This window comes from Chanos chanos, chromosome 4, assembly GCF_902362185.1.
Source record: "Chanos chanos chromosome 4, fChaCha1.1, whole genome shotgun sequence".
NCBI lineage: Eukaryota > Metazoa > Chordata > Actinopteri > Gonorynchiformes > Chanidae > Chanos > Chanos chanos.
In genome coordinates this window covers 44031036-44050957 of record NC_044498.1, presented here as the reverse complement: position 1 = coordinate 44050957, position 19922 = coordinate 44031036, and the positions used below count along the sequence as shown (strand labels likewise).

The 19922-nt window shown below is 43.2% G+C and overlaps 2 protein-coding genes across 5 annotated transcripts in view; both read left to right on the top strand.

The window, feature by feature from the left end:
• The window catches only part of LOC115809930 (synaptojanin-2-binding protein), a 131991-nt gene that overhangs the window by 81097 nt on the left and 30972 nt on the right, over positions 1-19922 (top strand). The window lies entirely within an intron of this gene.
• actn1 (actinin, alpha 1) overlaps positions 5604-19922 on the top strand; it is a 37866-nt gene continuing 23547 nt past the window's right edge. For all 4 annotated transcript variants that reach the window (XM_030771777.1, XM_030771776.1, XM_030771775.1 and 1 more), the window contains exon 1: positions 5604-5877. In XM_030771777.1, coding sequence (XP_030627637.1) covers positions 5773-5877 — 105 coding nt within the window. In that variant the 5' untranslated portion in view covers positions 5604-5772. The remainder of the gene's footprint in view (positions 5878-19922) is intronic.

Genomic DNA, 19922 nt, shown 5'->3' with positions numbered 1-19922 from the left:
TCTGAAGAAAACAAAATAACAAACAAGGAAGCCCTCCTCGTGGACAACGTTTTGTTCACAACAGCCCCCCCCCCCCCCCCCATTGCTGTTGATTTTTATTTCATATTCTCCTGTGTGTGAAGAGAATGACCAGATTTCCCTGTGTTGGCTTGTGGTTCTGGAGGGCAAAAACCACGGTGTGCATCCTGCCATGGAACCTGCCGATCAGGAGGGACGGATGAGGGCCTGGTGACATTGTTTTCATGGAAACGTTGTGTTGAGCTGCAGCTGTTTGAGTTGTGCATTAAAGTTGTTTTTGGTGTTTCAGAAGTGCAATGTCGCCTCTTTGTTTTACATCTTCACGTGCCTTAAATGACCAAACACGAATTTGAGCAAAACGTTGATTTTTTGTTTTTTGTTTTTTTTTTAAGAACTGAGGATTCACTTTCAGGAGCAATCTTGGACCCTACAGTCAAACATTCATCCTTAGGTAGTGATGATTTTTTTTTTTTTTTTTTTTTTTAAGCGTGCTCAAATACCATCTGTCTAGATAGGGGGGGAAAAAGCGATAGGACCAGTTGCCATGGTGATGCGAGATTGAATGAAAGGTTTAGATGAGGCAGTAGATGCTGTCTGTGGATTTTCGTGCTCTCCTAATGTGTAATCATTACTTGACACAAGTCCTGCTGTCAGTGCAGAGCCCAAACGAGAGTCCTCTTAGGTCACAATAATGTTTGACTGGACAGCCCTTCAATGGCTGAATTAGCTCTGCCTTACTCCATCATTTGTCATTAAGCCAGATCATTCAGACTTTGCTTTAACTATTCAGGGGAAGCGGGTGATTCATTTTCTGAGTCAGTGTTTTGGACTGAACGCTGCCTGAGCATGTTTGAGCAACTACAGGAAGTCACTTTAGAGTCAAATAAATTCCTTATATTATTTGTTAAAAAATCTACTGGTAAAAGGGGTGGTAAGAACAAGAAAAACTCACTATTCATAAAGAACTGTTTAAGTCCATAGGAGTGGATGATGGGTCCTCGTTTAAAAACCTGTAACTCAAAAGCAGCATAATATTTTTTCCATTTTGACCTGACAACCACATACAAATGGTTTTGGTATCATCCTTTAATCACAAAGTAAACTTCTTGAGTAGCGGTTCACACTTCTTTTGATACCTCTATTAAGCCATAAAAGGAATAACATCTCCCTCAGTTAGATAAGGGAACCACTCCCTGTGGGAAGAGAACAGTTTTTAGCCTTGAAGGAATGATTGACAGTTAAGTGGGTGACATCATTCTCCTTCGTCGGTAAGTCTGAGAGATTTCTTTGCTTGTCTAGCTCACAGACTTCCTGTGTGGTGAAAATGACATCACCTCATCATGTTCCACTGAGCATTCCAGACAAAGGGAGAGCACATGCCTGCATGTTTTCCATTTGCCAGGAAGAGCAGACCTGACGCGCCCTCAGCAACCAACTAAATACTTAAGTTTAGTGAACTATGATAAAGAGTGAACTATGAAAACCTGTACAAGCATTCACACCCACTCCTGCTTAGTAATTAATGGTAAACTGTGACGTCACGTCTCCTCCAGTTACTATGTCATAGCTATGTCACCAAGTCACATCCACCTAAAACCCTCTGATAAGGGACATATGTATTTACGCAGTACCTGTGACTGTTACATAGCACTTAGGCACTGCAGTGAAAACAACATGGCGTGGTAATACTTTGTGGAGATGAGAGATTACAGAAGCGCTCTTAAGGGTTATCACTGTATGCGGCCTGTTCTCTCTCGCTATCTCTCTCTGTCTTCCTCCTCTGCCCATGATCCCCTCAGTCTGTGTGAACTTGGAGTGCTACAATCACTTATCAGCAGGAAATACACACTTGTTATGTCGTCACACACTTCCTCACTACACTCTGGGCTTGGGGATAGTTCAGGCTCTATCTGGTAATAACCCCATAAATATTTATATTAAACTAATAAAAATACCATTACAACAAGCCACTTCGGTCAAAAAAGCATTTGAATGAATGGCCTTACATGAGAGGATTTTATCTAAACTACATTGTCCTCTTCAAGAGACAACATTCTTTTAAGACTAATGTTGATCATGTCACAGTCATTCTGTCCGAGAAAAGAGAATTCCTATCTTTCTTTCACTGATTACGACATTCCCATTAGTCTCCATCTAATCCCATACAAGGTCTATATCCCAGCTGAGGGAAGACAGTGGTGCTGAACAAGGGCTCTTCGGGAGGAATGTGCTGGAGGCATGCCAAGTACCTATCAGACACGACACAATTACCAGGCCTCACATGACCCTGGTCAGGCGAAAGGGCCCAGTCTTAGCCTGTGGCTGCCTGTCTGTGTGTCACAGAAGCATATTCAAGACTCTAGTGTGTTTGTATGTGTAAATATAAGTATATTTGTACACTGCGTGTATGTATATAAATTCCCAAAAAAACAGAACATTCCTGTCTCACCCTTTTTTTTTTTTTCTTTTTTTCCTGTGGGTGGTATCTTCCTCAGACTCAGGACTCTTACCAGAAGCCAGGGAGTTTAAGGGTGTGGCACAGTATTTTTGCTGTTCCTAGGATTGTGCTCTTTTGGACTGAAATCGGTGCTGTTGCTGATCCCATCCGCGTATCGCAGCCTGTTACTAAGTGCTGCATTGTCTCAGGGGCTTCTTTGCACAGTCTACACCTTGACTCCTGTCTGATACGGCCCAAGGACTCTCATAGCAATTATAGTAGTGTTTGGACAGGGCATCAAACCCCAGTCTGAAACACATCCTAGATGTTGTGTGTGTGTGTGTGTGTGTGTGTGTGTGCGCCACAGCTTCATTGCCACTGATTTGTGCTTATGACTCAGATTCGAATGTTTGATAGAGAATGGGCCTTAAGAAATTTGTCTCCTGAATAATCATTTCTCCACCTCTCTAGTAAAATCTACCTCTACTTCTCCCATGCAATTTCGATCATGAGGAACAGAGACTTTAGAAATCACTAATATTTTCATTTTTGTTGCAATTTACACTCACTTTTACAAGACATGGGGAAAGGAGAAGTTTGACAGGACAGGTTTTACAGGACATTTCCCTGCTATTTTTCCTTCACAAATTTTGGTTGACCTTTTCTTGTTTTCTCTTCTAAACAGCAGGGATTGTGAAAGAGAGGCAGTGGGAGAATGAGAGAGCAACATGAAATTGCATAACTGGCAGCACCTCCTATTTCCTTCCTTAAGTTGCATTGCATCTGCTTTTGCTAAGTCCAGCAATTATTACAAATTTGGCATGTACCTTAGCACCAGTCCTCTTTTTCCTTCCTCAGAGTGTTGGAATCCGTTATATCTGGGGGAGAGGAGATGTTTGTGAGGTCAGAATTGCAGACTACTGACTTCAGGTTATTGGTTTTAATCATGATGAGGCACTTAAGAAATATGAACTCGTCACTGATGAAACTGGTGAGTTCCAGTTCCATTGTGTAGCCCAAGGATACTGCGACTGAGTGCTCAAACAAAAGCTCTCACACCCAAAGTATTCCAGGGATGCAGCCTCATCTTAACCCTTTTAACTTTAGATTAGGACAGCGACTCAGCACTAACGTTTTGACTGTAGATTAACATGACCTCATTTTTTTGAAACTACGCTACTCTACTGAACAAACAAATACAAAAATGGAATGCTAATAAAATTTTATGACGATTGTTTAGTAAAACTAACAAAAATGTAAGGAATATTTGTTTAGTCCTGGGTAGCCCACATGCTATTGGAAGCAAAATCCTGAAAAATTCTCTGGTTGTATTAAACACCTCGAATCAAAATGGAATCAGAACAGAAAAGTTCAGCAGAACCATCGGTTTTTGTATTATTTCATGTTCGTCATTTACACTACTGCGTGGAGCAGCCGGCCTCTTTAAAATTGGGACTGTTCAGTGAGCTGGCGGTGTGTGCGCTAACCTGTGACATCACTATCCCAAACATTCTCCGCTTGGAAGTTTGTCCATATAAGGAAGAGCACTCCAGTATCAACTATCCCAACTACTGAATGCTCAAGGCTGGGGCTGCCCCGTCTGCGCCTCTCACCCAGCATATGGTAGCCTTGTCTACGCTGTGGCTGAGCGCTCCGTAGGCTTTACCTTACAAGGCAGAGATACTCAACCCAAATGAACACGGGTTCCTGAACTCCAATGGTGCATCACCTTTCCTGAAGTACACAGACTCAATCAGTGTTTAGACAAGGTGACACAAGTGAGCGGCAGGCGCATTTAAAAACCGTACTATTTTGTCAGAAACAATAGCGGCCGCTACAATCAACTACTGTTTCCAGGGGCGCATAATATCAGTCCGTTAGAGAGGGTGCCCGAGTGATGATTTAACCCAGTAGCCAGTTCTGTATCCAGTAGCAAATTCAGAGTAATCATAGAACAAAACTGCATTTATGACTCCCTTGTGTATCAGAGCCCAGGGGTTATTAATTGTTTTAAGGTACTGTGAACGTGACAGGAATAGGAAAACTATACTATGATTGACACACATATTAAACAAACTAAACATAGGATAAACATATATGTACACCCAAATAAGGTTTCATGCGATGCTCTCTAATCGTGAACGATGCAAAATATTTGCAAGACTGCTATTTAATATTCTGGATAGCTCAGTTGCTAGGAAACCTTGATCGCGATTTGCACAAATAAGTTTATATCCTTGCAAATGCATACTTCACCGTATCTTTCTTATTTGTTTGGTCTTTTTAGCCTTTCTGCAATCTCTCATGAAACTATCACTCCGCTTTTGGAAAGTCTCAAAGCTCACAGCCTTATGTTAAAGTTTAACAGTCAAATGATATTTAGCTGCAGTTTAAGATTCGGTTTACGGTTTCATTGACAAGGGAATGTGGAGCATTTTCGCTGATAAAACGACTCATCCGAAGCGTGACATACTACGTAACATTTTGCGCAAAGCCAGCAGAAATGTGTGTTTTGATGATATCACTAAGCACGCAAGTTAACCATATTGAGCCATTACTGAACTGTACTTCCTAAGGAACCAAGCCAAGGTTGAGCTAATTTTGAAAACGTTACCTGTGAAACAACGCAAGATAACAGGATAAAAGATGCGGAAGGGTGTGGTCTCCAGGTGGGTAAAATAGCCTAGGGACTTTTGTTAAGGCATGATGGTTGATAAAGGTACATACAGCATTCTTAAACTGATAAAAATATCTCACAATTTTAAAACTATGAGGCACCTTCATATTGTAGAGAAACAGCCACGCGGTAATTGACCACAGTAAACACTGACTTTACAATCTGTATCCAGTTTTGTTCTTTCCTAAAGGACAATCAACGTACCCACAGTCAAGCTAGTGTAAATCCCTTGACAGACTACTGAACTGGCCAATAAAAATCAACTTTTCAGATACAGGCGGGCTCACTGGATTTATTCACTAACCAATCACAAGACCGTTTTCGACATTCTTTTCTTTTTTTTCCCCTTTACAGCAAAGTTTCTACTCCCGTCGGTAGCACTGAATGCCCTGCCTACTTGCCACTGTGGTGCACGGTCGGTCAAAAAGAGTGAACAAGACAGAAAAGGAGGTAAGGGCTGGTGAACGGAGAGTGAGAGGGGCAGGTCAAGCGAGTCAGCTACAGGCACGGAGTCACTGCTGGGCCGTTAATTTCATCCACACTGTCTTTAGTGCGCACGGAGAATTACTGCGCCGCAATATCGCTCTGTCTAGGAGAGGAACTGGGAATACAACGGCAATTAGGAAATAGCGCTATCACCATGGATCATCACTATGACGGGGAAGAAAACGACTACATGCAGCAAGAAGATGACTGGGACCGTGATCTCCTGTTGGATCCAGCGTGGGAGAAGCAACAAAGAAAGGTAAATAGCATTTATCTGTGGTAAACAGCCTCATGTTCCACTCGACATCGTACAGAACGGAAAGGTGCTCGTGAGGGGGTGGTAAACCATCTCCGAATGTTGCAGCAAGAGTGATGCTGGTCGGCTCGCGCGGCGACCAGGCATAACTTTGAAATGAATTTGCAACTTAGAGCTGTTAAACCCCCCGCTTCCTCTGGTCACAGGCTTTAAATTTATGATTAGCCACTTCTTATCCTTACGTTGTTGTTCAGATTTCGCTAAACGCAGGAGAATAGTTTAAGGACAAGTCACGTAGTACAATCTCTCTTTAACCCCAGTAACACAAATGAGCGAAACTTGCGGAGAAGAATCGCCTGTAGCTGTTGCGCTCATTCAAAAGTAGAAATAGCAGTTTTGTTTATCTGGATTAACGTTCTACATTTTATCTACAGTAACTGGAGACCCATTCAAACAGCATTTTCAGCTGCCCGCCCTCCCTAAACAATTAAAACGTATGCTTGAGTTGGACATCGTACGCCCACCTTTTCTGCGCAACAGATGTTAGCGACACGCTTACGTTACCAACAGTGCAGATGCTAATGGTTTATTTCTTCCTGTTCTCTGGACGTTCATGTCCTATAATTTGCTCGATATTTGGAAAAACGACTAAAACTGAAACAATAGTACAGGGAATAGACGCTGTTTGTATCTAGCTTGACAGACGAATTGACCGAGACGCTGATTTGTCCTACGGCCAACTTTTAACTGGATACACGTACTCACTACTGTAATACCAGTACCTTTCAACTGATCTTGTGAATTGTCTGTAGACCGTTTGACAAGGTAACGGTACTAAATCATTTCCGGTATAGTCGTTATAATTAATGAACGAAACAGGCGTTAATGTCTAAGGGTAGTCCACTAGTGTGCAGAGTATGACTGAAACATTTGTGCCCGCATTGGCTCCCACACTTTTCCTCCCTTTGAAAAATAGGGGGAAGAAAAAACCGTTCTGGAATCCGAGTCAGCGCTGTGGTTTGGGCTGGGCTTGCATGGGAGCGAGCCTGCCCAAAAATGGTAATAATAGGCCCCTCTCTCTGCTGTTGGAAAAGTTTTCCCCCTCTTTTTTTCCCTCAATCTTTCGAAAGCTACAGCTTCCACTGTCTCAAATTATGTCACTGCAACACAGCTACCGGGGAAATAAAAAAGTTCCCAGGTATTCCAGTGCAAGGTTCAACTGTAAATCAGTACAGACAAGAGTTTGTAGATCCTGAGGCTTAATGTCCTCGACTCATCCTGTAACTCTTAACGGCATTTATTCCAACTGTTAACAGTGTATTTCTCACTGTATTTATGAGGAAAAACACTGGCAACAGTTGGAGCACGGCACAGTCTATTCATGAGAAATAATTAGGCTACCTGGCCAAAGGGGAACGTGTCAGCGGTGTTTTGTGAATGACTTGAAATCATGGTTTATTCTCATGGGGGGGGGGGGGAAAAAGTATGAGCGATGTTGCCAAAATTGTTTAACTGAATGGCTGGTGGAGGCTGTGAAAAAAGATAGATTTATATATCCTGGACACAGTGGAGAAACCTTCTGAGTATCTTAGCAAGGAACTTATCTGTGGGAGTGGGAAGACGAGATGCGAGTGTCAATCAGGTGACAGTGAGAAAAAATATGACAGACGGTCAGCACTGATTGGTCCTGCCAGAGGAGACTCTCCAGAACTCCTGTCTCCTTTCAGCTGAAAATACAGATTTTCTTGTTATCTTTTTTTGACAATATGACGGTTTCTTTCTCTTTCTTTTTTTTTTAATCCTGGAGTTAATTACTCTTGCTCTCTAGAAAATGCCAGAGGACACCAGACAAACGTGCAAATGCTCTATCACACATGCACAGGCTGTGTTGATTGCACAGTGGTTTGGCTGTGTCGGTAATGACACTGTGTGCGTGTATGTGTGTCCACAGAGTGTGGGGATAAGTAGGTTATTGTTCTGTGCTCTGACAGGACTAGAAGGTCAATTATGGGGCGTCAGGCAGAGAAGGAGGGTCTGGTCGCCTAGAGAGCGTATGTGCCAGCCTCCCTGGGGTGAACACGCTTGCTTGGCAGCCATACAAAGACCAGCAGTTCTGTTGGAATTTTCTGGAATTGTACAGTCCTTCATTACATCGTACCTAGAGCACAGAGCTGGAGGACTGTTTAATTATTCTCAAAGGTATTGATCTTATGGCTAACAGTGAAGTGAACAGAGGCAGGGATAGACAAGGTAGTTCATACTGCTCCACAATTTTTTTTTTTTTTTTTTTCATATTATGGACAGCTGAGCATATGGATTTCATGTGGAATTTTTTTTGCTTTGCTGTAAGCTATTAGATGACATCATACAAGGATAGCACTTTTTGAACTTCAGCTCTTACTACACAGACCTTACATTCATAGCAGATATTTCATTAGCACTCAAGGCTCGAGATAGGCTGGTACCTGCTCGAAAAGATTTTCAGAGAACCGTCCACATGCGTGTCTTAACTTGAGCCCGAAGTTTACGGGCTTACCTTATCTTCATATCTGTGGACGCTGAAAGCTTTGCCTAAGCAAACCACTGTTTTTGCAGTTAAAACTTCCATGTGTGTTTTGTGGTTCGGCGGGATGCGAATCCTGTTGAGTGTCCTACCAACAGGTCTCCCTTTTTAAGAATAAGTCACAGGATCCACCAGGTGTGCCGGTGATTCACACAATTTATTAGAGTTGTTAAAACATGAGAAGTTTCATTCTTTCTCTCCCTCCTTCCCTCTTTTCGCTTACGTACCCTGTGACACACACTCGTCTGTCGGCTGTGTCACTTCACTCTCCCCACTTCGTTTGTAGCTGGAGGTAGCACGCAGATGTTAATAGTATTTGAGTAATTTGTCTGAGCATGTCCTTATAAGGGCATGAAAGGTATCTTCTATGCCCTGTCTGCATACCCATCTTCCTTCCTTTCTTGACCCACCCCTTCAGAAACCCTGCCAAAGCCAACCAATGAGATAATACTTTACCGTGATTCCGTAATTCCACCGTTTCTTTTCATTACCAAGAGTCCAAATCCCACAATGTGAGCAAGTGTACACTCATCGAGGTTGCAATGAGTTACCTGTTCTTTCCGTCTCGGACAGATTGTAGCCAAATCACTCACGCCGTGATGGATGAATGCTTGTTAACTCAGAGTGCCTCAGAGAGTTATGAATCCTGTTGTGCGTGTTGCCTGAGAGGCGTGAGCCTGCCTGTCGTAACACATGTTGAAGAAATTTGTGCCTCTTGTACCCGGATCGATCATCAGAGCTGTCAGTCATTCTTTACTGCTGAGTTCTCAACTGTTCTCCTGAACACTGTTGTTTTAATAGGAGTTTAATAGGAGTTCTCATAGACACTCACTCCAGGTTAGTTTAGTATTTAAGCTTATACTAGGACAGATCTGTACCTGAGTATCTTCCCCAGGTCAACCATAACACGGTATCAGGAAAGGTCCATAACAGATAAACACTGTTGCATCAGCTGATCCCAGATCAGTAAGTTCAGGTCATGCCCTCCTCGGGTTGTTTATGCTGTCACATTTGAAAGCATAATATTATGAGTCACATGAGAAAACTTGAGGACAGTCCATCATGAAGATAAAGGGACCGCACTGAGGAGTGGAGCATGTGATATCTCCCTCTTCCTTTTTTTTTTTCCCACTGAAGCACTTCATTGACTGTACTGTGTCTGAACAGTGCTGTTGGTCTCTAGTAAAGGGCCAGATCAGAGAACACCCACCTACCCACCCACCTACCCACCCACCCACCGACTCATCTGCCCAGCACCAGATTGCTCCCTCAGGCCAGGTTCCCCTTGTGTTGTCTCTAGCACCTTTTCCTGACAATAAAGGTATGTGACAAGCTGCAGGATAGGTGACAGCCAAAAAAATCAGGATCTCCAGTTGAGAGGTGACCTTGTGGTAATACCCTAAATGATACAATGCATTTTAGAGTCTATTCATGGGAAGTTGTGGGAGTTGATGGGGTGGGACAGGAAGCTCATTTAAGAGCGCATCATTTCACAATGACTGTCAAAGAGGAACTTTGTACGGGCTGGTGACTGTATGTAAGACATGTGGATCTACGCCTACACAGCCATTTAGTATTGAGTGTTTAGTATTTAGTAACATCTTTCAGAGTTATAGACACGAGCCCCCCCCCCCCGGGACACAAATATTCACCGCGCATATCTGAGTGGTTGAGGTGTTTTTCCTGTGGTAATTTTGTAGTTGTTTCGCTTTTGAGCTGGATGGGTTGTTACTGGTTGTTTCTGTATGAATTTATCTCTGGGTTTGCCTCTGTCCATGTGTGTATTTACGTGCACTTGTGTGTGTGTGTGTGTGTGTGTGTGTGTGTGTGTTCATATATAAACTCTCCATCACCATTAGTGTGGACAGGCTATAAATCCTGAAGACTCAGTTTCCACTGACCTTTGCCACACTACTCTATCCTTGCCTCATTTCATCTGACTGATGGGGTCACACACACACACAGACTTGTGGAGCTTGTCCCAAGAAGTAGTCTTTTTGGTGTATGTTTATTCAGATGGGAATTATGGAAGATATGAGTAATCCTGACTCTGTGCACTACACTGTCCCACTGTCCCCCGTCACACCCCATCAATCATTATCTCACTGCTCACCCTCCTCTCCCTCTCTCTCTTTCCTTCTCTCCGTTCCCCTGTCATCTCTCCGTAGACACACGCGCATACACATGCACATGCACGCACAGAAACATGCACACCCTCTTTCTTTCTCCCTCTGTCCCTCCCTCTCTCTCTCTCTCTCTCTCTCTCTCTCTGTAAAATGATCCTCCATAAACGGGTCTTTTCTCTAATGCTGCGTGTTTTATAATTAACAGCAATGCTTTGTTTTGCTCCTGGTGGCGAAAGGCTTTTACTCAGTTAGCAGAGTGCCTCTTGGTTTACACCCCGAGGCCATCGCCTGACATTTGGTCTGTGGGTCTGTGTTGTTCTGTAACCAGGGCTTGTTGCCAGACTCATTTGTGCATCCTCATCGCTCTCCATCAGGGATGGAAAGTTGATGCCGCCTTTTGTTTTCCGATCCCTCGGGGCACGAGGAGATGCTCTGGGCCATGGAGTTTCAAGACAGGGAGGGGGGGTTTCTTTGGTGACCCACTTTATTTTTTCTACAAAACCATATATTCCATCATACAGTCCTCCATTTCACCCTCTCTAATATTTTTTTCCCGTCCTTTTTTCAGCGACTTTCACCTTCTGCTGACACTGTAAAGGCGACGACACAGTGATAGAAATTCAGCGAAGGCGGTCATTACTTCTCTGGAGGTTTGCTGCTAAACCCTGTTGCTTTTGTCAAGCGAGTCCTCTCACGTCGATAGAAAAAAAGAGAAACGGAAACTTATTGAAGAACACTGGCTCGTTGCTATTGAAGAAAATTGGCTCCCTTCTTTTCTCAGGCACCTGTGGAATTTCACACTCTCCTGACCTGAGTTTAGTCATCTCAGCCAGGGAGGTTTATACCACTGCAAACAGACTTGGCAAAGACTTGGCCATTTGCTGTTTATTCATTTAGTACTAATGCGTGCTTACAGAGAAAGTTTGTGTAAATCCAGTTCACAAAATCAGGCCCCTTGTAGTGTATACGTCAGGGGTTTTAGGGACTTTAGGCTCACGTGGTTCGCTGTGTAAACATGGGCTGTGACCAGAATGGATCGCTTTTCTGTTATTTACACTGCACTTTAGAATGGAGAACTATATAGTGCACTAATTAGCAGCAAAAACACAGATTGATAAATGAATTTGGACACTTTCTCATCATTAGCCTGTGGCTGTATACAGCAGTTAACCAAACAAATGTAGCCAAATGTTGTTTTGGTGTCTGAAGTTCTTAAAATGCACTTATAAAAATGTACTTTAGATTAATTATGAACAGTCAAGAAAAAATATCCAACGTGTTCAATCCGTGCCCTGAAATGCGTTGTCCTTCCAATAGTCTCGATCCTGATGTTATGTAAGAACTTAAGAATAGAAGTTTCTGGAAGGTTGTAGCAAGTTTGTTCCAATGAGTTTCCAAAGGTCCTCTGTGAAGTTTTTTTTTTTTTTTTTTTTTTTGGTTATATCTCAACAGTGAGTTTGAATAGTATGAAACATAGCACTTGGTTGGCTCTGACATCCGATTTCCTCTTGTGTCGTGGAATTTGCTCAGTTTGGCCTTCTGTCCACATCTGAGCTGTAACCACTGATGGTTATTTGGAGAGCATTAAATGTCCCTGATCTCTGGAATTTTCCCATCCATTTTCTATTTTTTTTTAGCTCCTTATCCCAACTTTTTTTTTTTTTTGGGTGCCGTGCAACTTCTAAACTTTGTCTATGAAGTGCGTAACCCCCCCCCCCCCCCCCCACAGAGGTTAAAGCTATTTTTCCCTTATTAAGTTATCCGTTGCGAGTCAAGCGTGTGTTGTTTGAGGAGTCAAATGTGTTCAATTAAGCCTCTCTTATCTGGACAGGTTTGAAAAGCAGGCCATTCATGCAAATGGCTCACCTCGTCCGCTCGGCTAACCCTGAAGGCCAAATTTGGACATAATGGATCCCAAATGTCATTTTTTCCACGACGACTATAAAGTATGCAACAGTCAAACAGTTCCCATTCAAAAGGAGCACGACCTTAAACAAAGAGGAAATGGGAGTCCGGTGATTGAGGGAGAAGTACACGGTACTTTGAGAACAGCCGGCTAGTTTGAGTGTTAAAACTTTGATGACCTAGTTTTCATTTACTCTACAAAGTGAGCCTTTTTTCCAGCGTAACCCCTCCGGGCTCTTTGAAGGAGAGTAGTATTTTTTATTTATTTATTTTTCCCCCCCCCCTCGCCTTTGAAATAAAAGAATTATAAATGAATTATAGATGGATGGATTGATGGAAGGATGGATAGAAGAATTCTGAGGGTGGACAGACGAGTGCGGTCCATATGTGAAACACGGCCGGGGGTTCGCCGGTGTCGAGGGGTCATAGAGCACTTCCTGTGGAGCCCAGAATGCGGAGAGATCAGTGCAGAAGGCGAAAGCCAGAAAACAGGACTTCAGCGACAACTCCCACAGGTTCTGCTCACATATGTGAGAAAAATAGAGAGAGAGAGTTAGTATATGTACGTGTTAGTTTTTCCCATTTGGCAGGGTGTTCGTGTTCAGGTCTTTCAGGCTGAGACACTGCAGCGTGCAAGTTAAGCTGTGTGTCTCCGTATGTTTGTCCACTGGCCATTATGGCTTCTGATATCTCTATATGTAGTCAATGAGTTCAGCTTTAAGTAAACACGTTGCACCTGGCACAGCTTACCATTCTTAATATGAAAGTGGGCGGGGTCTAATCGGTCTGTTTCTCGGGGGTGGAGCCTCTTAGACCTCGTCTGAAGCGGAGCCCATTCAGTCACAATGCCTGCTTGTGCTGCCATGTCAACGACCAGTCAATAATTTCTGTGAGTGCTGCTCAAGATAAATGACCTCACTGTCTCATTCAGCTTATCATGAACATTAACCTCACATATTACACTGCAATTCATCACTGTTTTCATATTCACACGCCCATGCATGCAAATGTTTTAGCCAAACTCAGTCCCTCATCAGTTACAACTTAGATTAAAAAATAAGAAATACATTGTTTTTCCACAGAGCTTGAGTCTGATGTCATTACTGCAAAAACAGGAACCTCTAATATTTAACAAAAGGGTCAGAGATTAACCTTATTTTCTCATTCTACTTACTCTTTCTCTCTCTGCAGCCACACCCCCCCCCCCCCCCCCCCCCCACCCAGCTCTCTCTCCCTCTCTCCCTCTCTCCCTCTCTCTCCCTCTCTCTCTCTCTCTCTCTCTCTCTCTCCCTCTCTCTCTCTCTCTCTCTCTCTCTCTCTCTCTCTCCCTCTCTCTCTCTCTCTCTCTCTCTCCCTATGCTCCTCTGCTCTTCACTCTGCACAAGTGTCAGTGAGTGGGTGGTGAGAGATGGAAGTTGTTCTTTATCTCTCTCACTCTCTTTCTCTCTCTCTCTCACTCTCTCCCTCCCTCTCTCTCTCCAGTTGATTAGAACGAGGGGTTCAGACTAAAGTGCTGAAACATCTCAGAAATGTTCGCCAGGGCCTGAGTACGGGAGAAATAAAAAAGAAAAAAAAAAACGGGAAAGAAAAGGGGAGGGGAGGTGAGACAGGAGGAGGAAAAGACAGACGAGAAAGATCAAAGAGAGAAGACAAGAAAGAATCAAGAGCCATTTGTAACAATTTAAGCAAATTAAACACAACAAGACCGACCGAAAACACCACACCTTCCTAACCGCAGTCTGCGTAAAAGACTGCGCTTACATGTCTGTACATGTGTTTTTCTCCCGCGATACGGCCCGGAGGCCCATGTTCTGTCACACATCCAGGACAAACGTCGGATGACTGTCATGGGATCGTTAGCATCGACGCGTTTGGAGTTTGATATTAGAATGAGCAGCGAGAGAGAAATGGAGCACCCTGGGGTCCCATCATATAGACTTTTCACCCACTGAGTCTCCCATGAGCATTCACGCATAGACACATACATCCGCTGCATGACCCCAGGGACTGTTGAAATAAAAGAAAAAAACCAAACAAACGCTTGATTTATTTGTGATAGAATTACCCAAAGCACTTTTAATTCAGCAACAACAACAACTGATTAGAATGAGGTTTTTTCCCCTTTAGGGTTAGTTTTCATGTGTATTCCGTGGAGTGATGTTGAACTGTAATTTGTATAGACAGAGTTAGACATTCTCTATTCACCTCTTGGGTGGGATTTGATGTCTGATGTGCATCAGTTGCTCTACACAATAAAGATTTCTGTGTCTTCATTATCAGGGTGGCAGCTCATCGCTGTACATGGCATTTGCTGTGTAGGATGGGAACCAGTTGTCTGTCTGGGATGTGGTCTCGCTCTCATTTAATCCAGGGACAGTTAAGCTAAGACAAGGATAAACAGTTGTGCACAAACATGTAAAATTGATGGTGGGCCCCAGTGCAGCTGTGTGTGTGTGTGTGTGTGTGTGTGTGTGTGTGTGTGTGTGTGTGTGTGTGTGTGTGTCTGTGTCTGTGTCTGTGTCTGTGTGTGTGTGTGTGTGTGTCTGTGTCTGTGTCTGTGTCTGTGTCTGTGTCTGTGTCTGTGTCTGTGTGTGTGTGTGTGTGTGTGTGTGTGTTGTTTATATGCTATGTTAGTTACCCTTGCAGCCATCACTCAAGGCGTGCGTCACGTGCGGTTTTGAGTTTGTTTATTTGTGTGTGGTTAGCATCAGACTGTGTAAGGGGCAGCTAGGTGGTCTGAATCGAGGAGGTCAGCAGGAGGAGAAGGAGGAGGGCATGAGGATAAAGGAGTGGAGTCGTGAAAGAGAAAGCAGTGACGTTCATTGGCCAGACATCTGGGGCATGGAGGCAATTTGTCTAAAGGTTTTTTTCACATCTCCCCGTCTCTCTCTCTCTCTCTCTTTCTTAACCTCTCTCTCTTCTCCTCTCTCTCCCCCTCTGTGTGTGTGTGTGAGAGAGAGTGTGTGTGTTAGAGTTGGCCTGTTGCCATGCTTAGCTATCAGGCTAATCACTGACTGTGCTATTAGAGCTCAGAACATAGTGCACTGCTATGTCACTCCTGGGATGTTTAGCATGTTTAGCTAAACCTGAGAACCAGTGTGACACAATTTTAAGAAAGGGTCAGTAGTTTGGCACGTGTGTGTGTGTGTGTGTGTGCTAGAACTAAATTGACACATCTTTTCTTCTGTCAAATGCAATGAGTACGCTAGTTCTCTCATCCATTTATTCAAGAGGTGATGTTACTTAAATTGAAACTTCAACTTTTAATGTGGTTTTCAGTTCTAGTCTGGCTGACACCTCAGCCATAGATCCTCTGGAAGAGTGAAGTGAAAGCTTTCTTACCCTGACTTAGCGATGAACTACTTCACTGTTGGAGCTGTTTGAGTCAGCTTGGCAGTATTACTTTGTATTATTGTGTCGATGAAGGTGTGTGTGTGTGTGTGTGTGTGTGTGTGTGTGTGTGTGTGTGTGTGCTGATGTGTGCTGTCAGGGATCAGATGATGAACAGAACTGTTTTGTTTCTTTCTGATTTAAAATCAGCTGTTTTGAGTTAGCCTGGGTCACACCTTTAGCCAGGAAAATAGTTTGTCCACTAGAGTGGCTGTATAGCTGTGAAACACTGCAAAGGCTGAGTACTTGAGTGTGTGTGTGTGTGTGTGTGTGTGTGCGTGTGCGTGTGTTTCTAAGTGAACCATATCCTCTTTATAGTTCTGTCTCCTGATGATTCCTACACACATCGCAGCACGAGATTGCCAGTCAGGTTATGACTCATGACAAAATTTGTTTCAGTATTTCCCAGTGGCTAAAAAGTCTGCCTGTACATTCCAAGGTTTCACAGCGTCAACAAAATAACAGATATGATATCCCAGATTCTGCATGTGGTCATAAAGTCATAGCTTCACCACACACTCACACAGGCACGCACACACACGCACACACACACACACACACACACTCACACACAGACACAGACACACATACTCACAAACACTCTCACACACACACACACACACACACCGGCAAAGTGTGATGTGTAAAATGTGGGCAAATGGGAAAATAGTTACTGTGTTACCATAATAGCTACCATAGTGCTCAGAGAACTCACTAAACCATGTTCAGCTGATATTCCAAATTCAGTTTGGGATGTCAGTGTGTGTGGAGTAAATTAGACTGAATATTTATAGGTCTGTCAGTGCTGTGGTTACTATTATTGGTTTATAATGAATCTGTTCTTGTCTTAGATTATGTTTTTGTTGTTTTCTGCCTGACCATATTTGGTCATGTAGTTGATTGTGTCATGGCAGGCTTTAAATGGAAAAGGGCAAAAATACATACATATGTTAACTGCCATCTGTGTGTGTGTGTGTGTGTGTGTGTGTGTGTGCTCTCAACCAGTACCTCTGTGGCTACCAGAACAAGAAGGCTTTTTAACAAAGGAGATACTCTGTGTGTCTGTAAAATGTGTAATTTGCATTGGATTTGGCTGAGAGAAGGTGCTGTGATAAAGCTCCGTGTTGTCTCTGTTTAATGAAGCCTCTGGCTGTGTGGAGCCATGAAAACCACGTTAGATAAAAATTCCCTCATAAGAGAAACAGAAGACTTTATTTGTAGCCAATTATAGGTGAATGAACCGCACAGTTTTTACGGAAATGGGACTTTTGGTAAAGTGAACTGAGACATTCAATAACGTGTCTTTTTTAACTTTTGGCGGCCCATTTGTGTGAGGAGAGGGAGAGAGAAAGAAGAAAAGGAAAAGGGTAAAAAGGGAGGGAAAACACCAGCTATAGATACTGGCACTCTGCACTTACAGTTCCGCCTGGATTCTTGTTTATAGGAGGGTTTTTTTGTTTTTTTTTCGGGCATTTGAGGTTGCCATAGCAACCTCCTGTGTGTCGGGTTGCTCTGCCGCATTTTCACAGAAGAAGCGGTCTTTGTATGCGCCGGGAGGGTGGACGGAAAGGAAGGGGGGGGGCAGAAGAACGAGAGACAATTGGAGAGGTAGCAAGAAAGGATGAGAGAATACGAGATCTGTCACAGCTGGCTGTTAACAGAAAGACACAGACAGAGAGCGAGAGAGAGAGAGAGAGAGAGAGAGTGTAGCACGTGTGTGAAGTAAATGAGACAGGATATTTATCAGTCAATCAGTGATGTGGTTACAGTTTATAATAAATCTACTGTGTCATGGCCATATCTGATAATCTAGTTGATTGTGTGTGTGTGTGTGTGTGTGTGTGTGTGTGTGTGTGTGTGTGTCTGTGTGTGTGTCTGTGTGTGTGTGTGTGTGTGTGTGTGTGTGTGTGTCTGTGTGTGTGTGTGTGTGTGTGTGTGTGTGTGTGTGTCTATGTGTGTGTGTGTCTATGTGTGTGTGTGTCTGTGTGTGTATGTGTGTGTGTGTGTGTGTGTGTGTGTGTGTGTGTGTGTGTGTGTGTGCGCGCATGCGAAGGTATCTACGGATGTGCTGCCAGCATGTGTATCCAGCAACCGTGACTACAAGTGCTGGGTTATTGCTGTGTAAGCAGTGTTTTTTTCTGCTTGTGTGAGAATGTTTCTGGGCCTGTGAATATCTGTGTGTGTGTATGTGCATGTGTGCATGTGTGTGTGTGTGTGTCTGTCATAAATGTGCTGTGTAAGCAGATGTGAATGGTAAGGTTTGTGCTGAATGAGCAGTGAATGTTTGTATCATAGTCTCTTCATGAATACCACCATGTCATACAGTCACTATTTACCATGGAAACACCAACACTCTCCAGAGAGAAAGCCCCTCCTGTGTGTGTGTGTGTATGTGTGTGTGTGTGTGTGTGTGTGTGTGTGTGTGCGCGTGTGTGAGTGAGTGCATGCAGTGGTGAAAGGAGACAGTGATAGTGAATTATCCTACACACAGACCCCATTCTGTCTCTAGCACATCCTCCTCTCTCTCTCTCTCTCTCTCTCTCTCTGTCTCTGTCTCTGTCTCTGTCTCTGTCTCTCTCTCTCTCTCTCTGTCTGTCTCTCTCTCTCTGTCTCTCTCTGTCTCTGTCTCAAGCTACAGAGTAAGGTCTGTGAGGTGGAGACACTGGTCCTGGCTACTCTTTCTTTCAAAAGCTCTCGCTACAATTTTCTCCTGTTCAACAGGACATTTCAGGACATGTTTTTCTGTATGCCCGCGAGTGTGTGCGTGTGAGCATGCATGTGTGTGTGTGTGTGTGGTCCTACCCTACCTTCCTACTGCAACAGGTTGACATTCTCTCTCTCTCTCCCTCTCTCCCTCTCTCTCTCTCTCTCTCTCTTCTCTCTCTCTCTCTCTCTCTCTCTCTCTTTGCCACCCACGCACTGTGTGCTGCGCGATTTGCATTGATGTGGCGACGTGGGACTTCAGCATAGCCAGAAACAAACAAACACACACACACACACACATCACGCACACACATCACAGTCTTGCCCATGTCGCTGCCTAAATAACTGCCAAGCAGGAATGGACCAATATGGTGGTTGTTTGGATCTGCGTTTCTTTTCACATTGGCTACACTGAAGTCCTATAGTCTGACTGAGTAACCAGTTACAAAGTAACGTGTTACTGTAACTGTTTTACTTTCCTCCATGACGATGTAAAGTGAAGCATTACAGTTCAAACTTCAGTAATCCCATTACAGTTACAGGATTATTAAAATGTCCTGTTTTAAAATGGATAGTTCCCGGTCCTGGGTGGTAACTGGTCAATACAGTGTTTGAGCAATGTTAAAATACATGATTGTAGAAGCAGCTATGATGCAACACACACCTGTTCACCTTAATTGTATATCTATAATATGACTACCTACTATCAGTGAGGAGAGATTGGGTCCTTGACAGTAGCTCCTGTTCAAGGGGGACAAGACCAACAACTGGTTAGTTAGCTAGCTAGCTAGCAAGTTCTGCTACATTTGAGAAAACCTGAAAATACGGTGTAGCCAACCAGAACAATAATATGGAGAGTTTTAATGTTACTTTTAATCACAAAATACAGATAACGCAGCTGTTGTCTGATGATGATACCAAATTCTGCTCATTGTTCTTTATACTTTAAGACAGCAGGCCTGTTTTTAAATCTCATAGGTTTGATGTATCACTTTCTCCATGTATCTGATGTATCATTTTTACTGTGTAGGCTATTGTAACCAATATTGGCTACACTGTTTTCTAATTAAAGGCCGATAAGTTATCCCTTTAACTGTGCTCATACTTTGCACTAGGCTATTTCATTGAACATAAGGTGATGAAAGGACAACGATGTTTGTCCTTGTATTTTTATGTGGTAAATTGGAGAATTTGTAGTTTTAGAGAGCAACTCAAAAGTAAAGTAATAAATAGTGTAATTGCTTTTTAAAAGGAGTAACGAGTAAAGTAACTCCATTACAATTTAAAGAAGTAATTGGTAACTTATAACTGATTCCTTTTTTTGAATAACTACCTCAACACTGGTAATAATATGTGTTGAT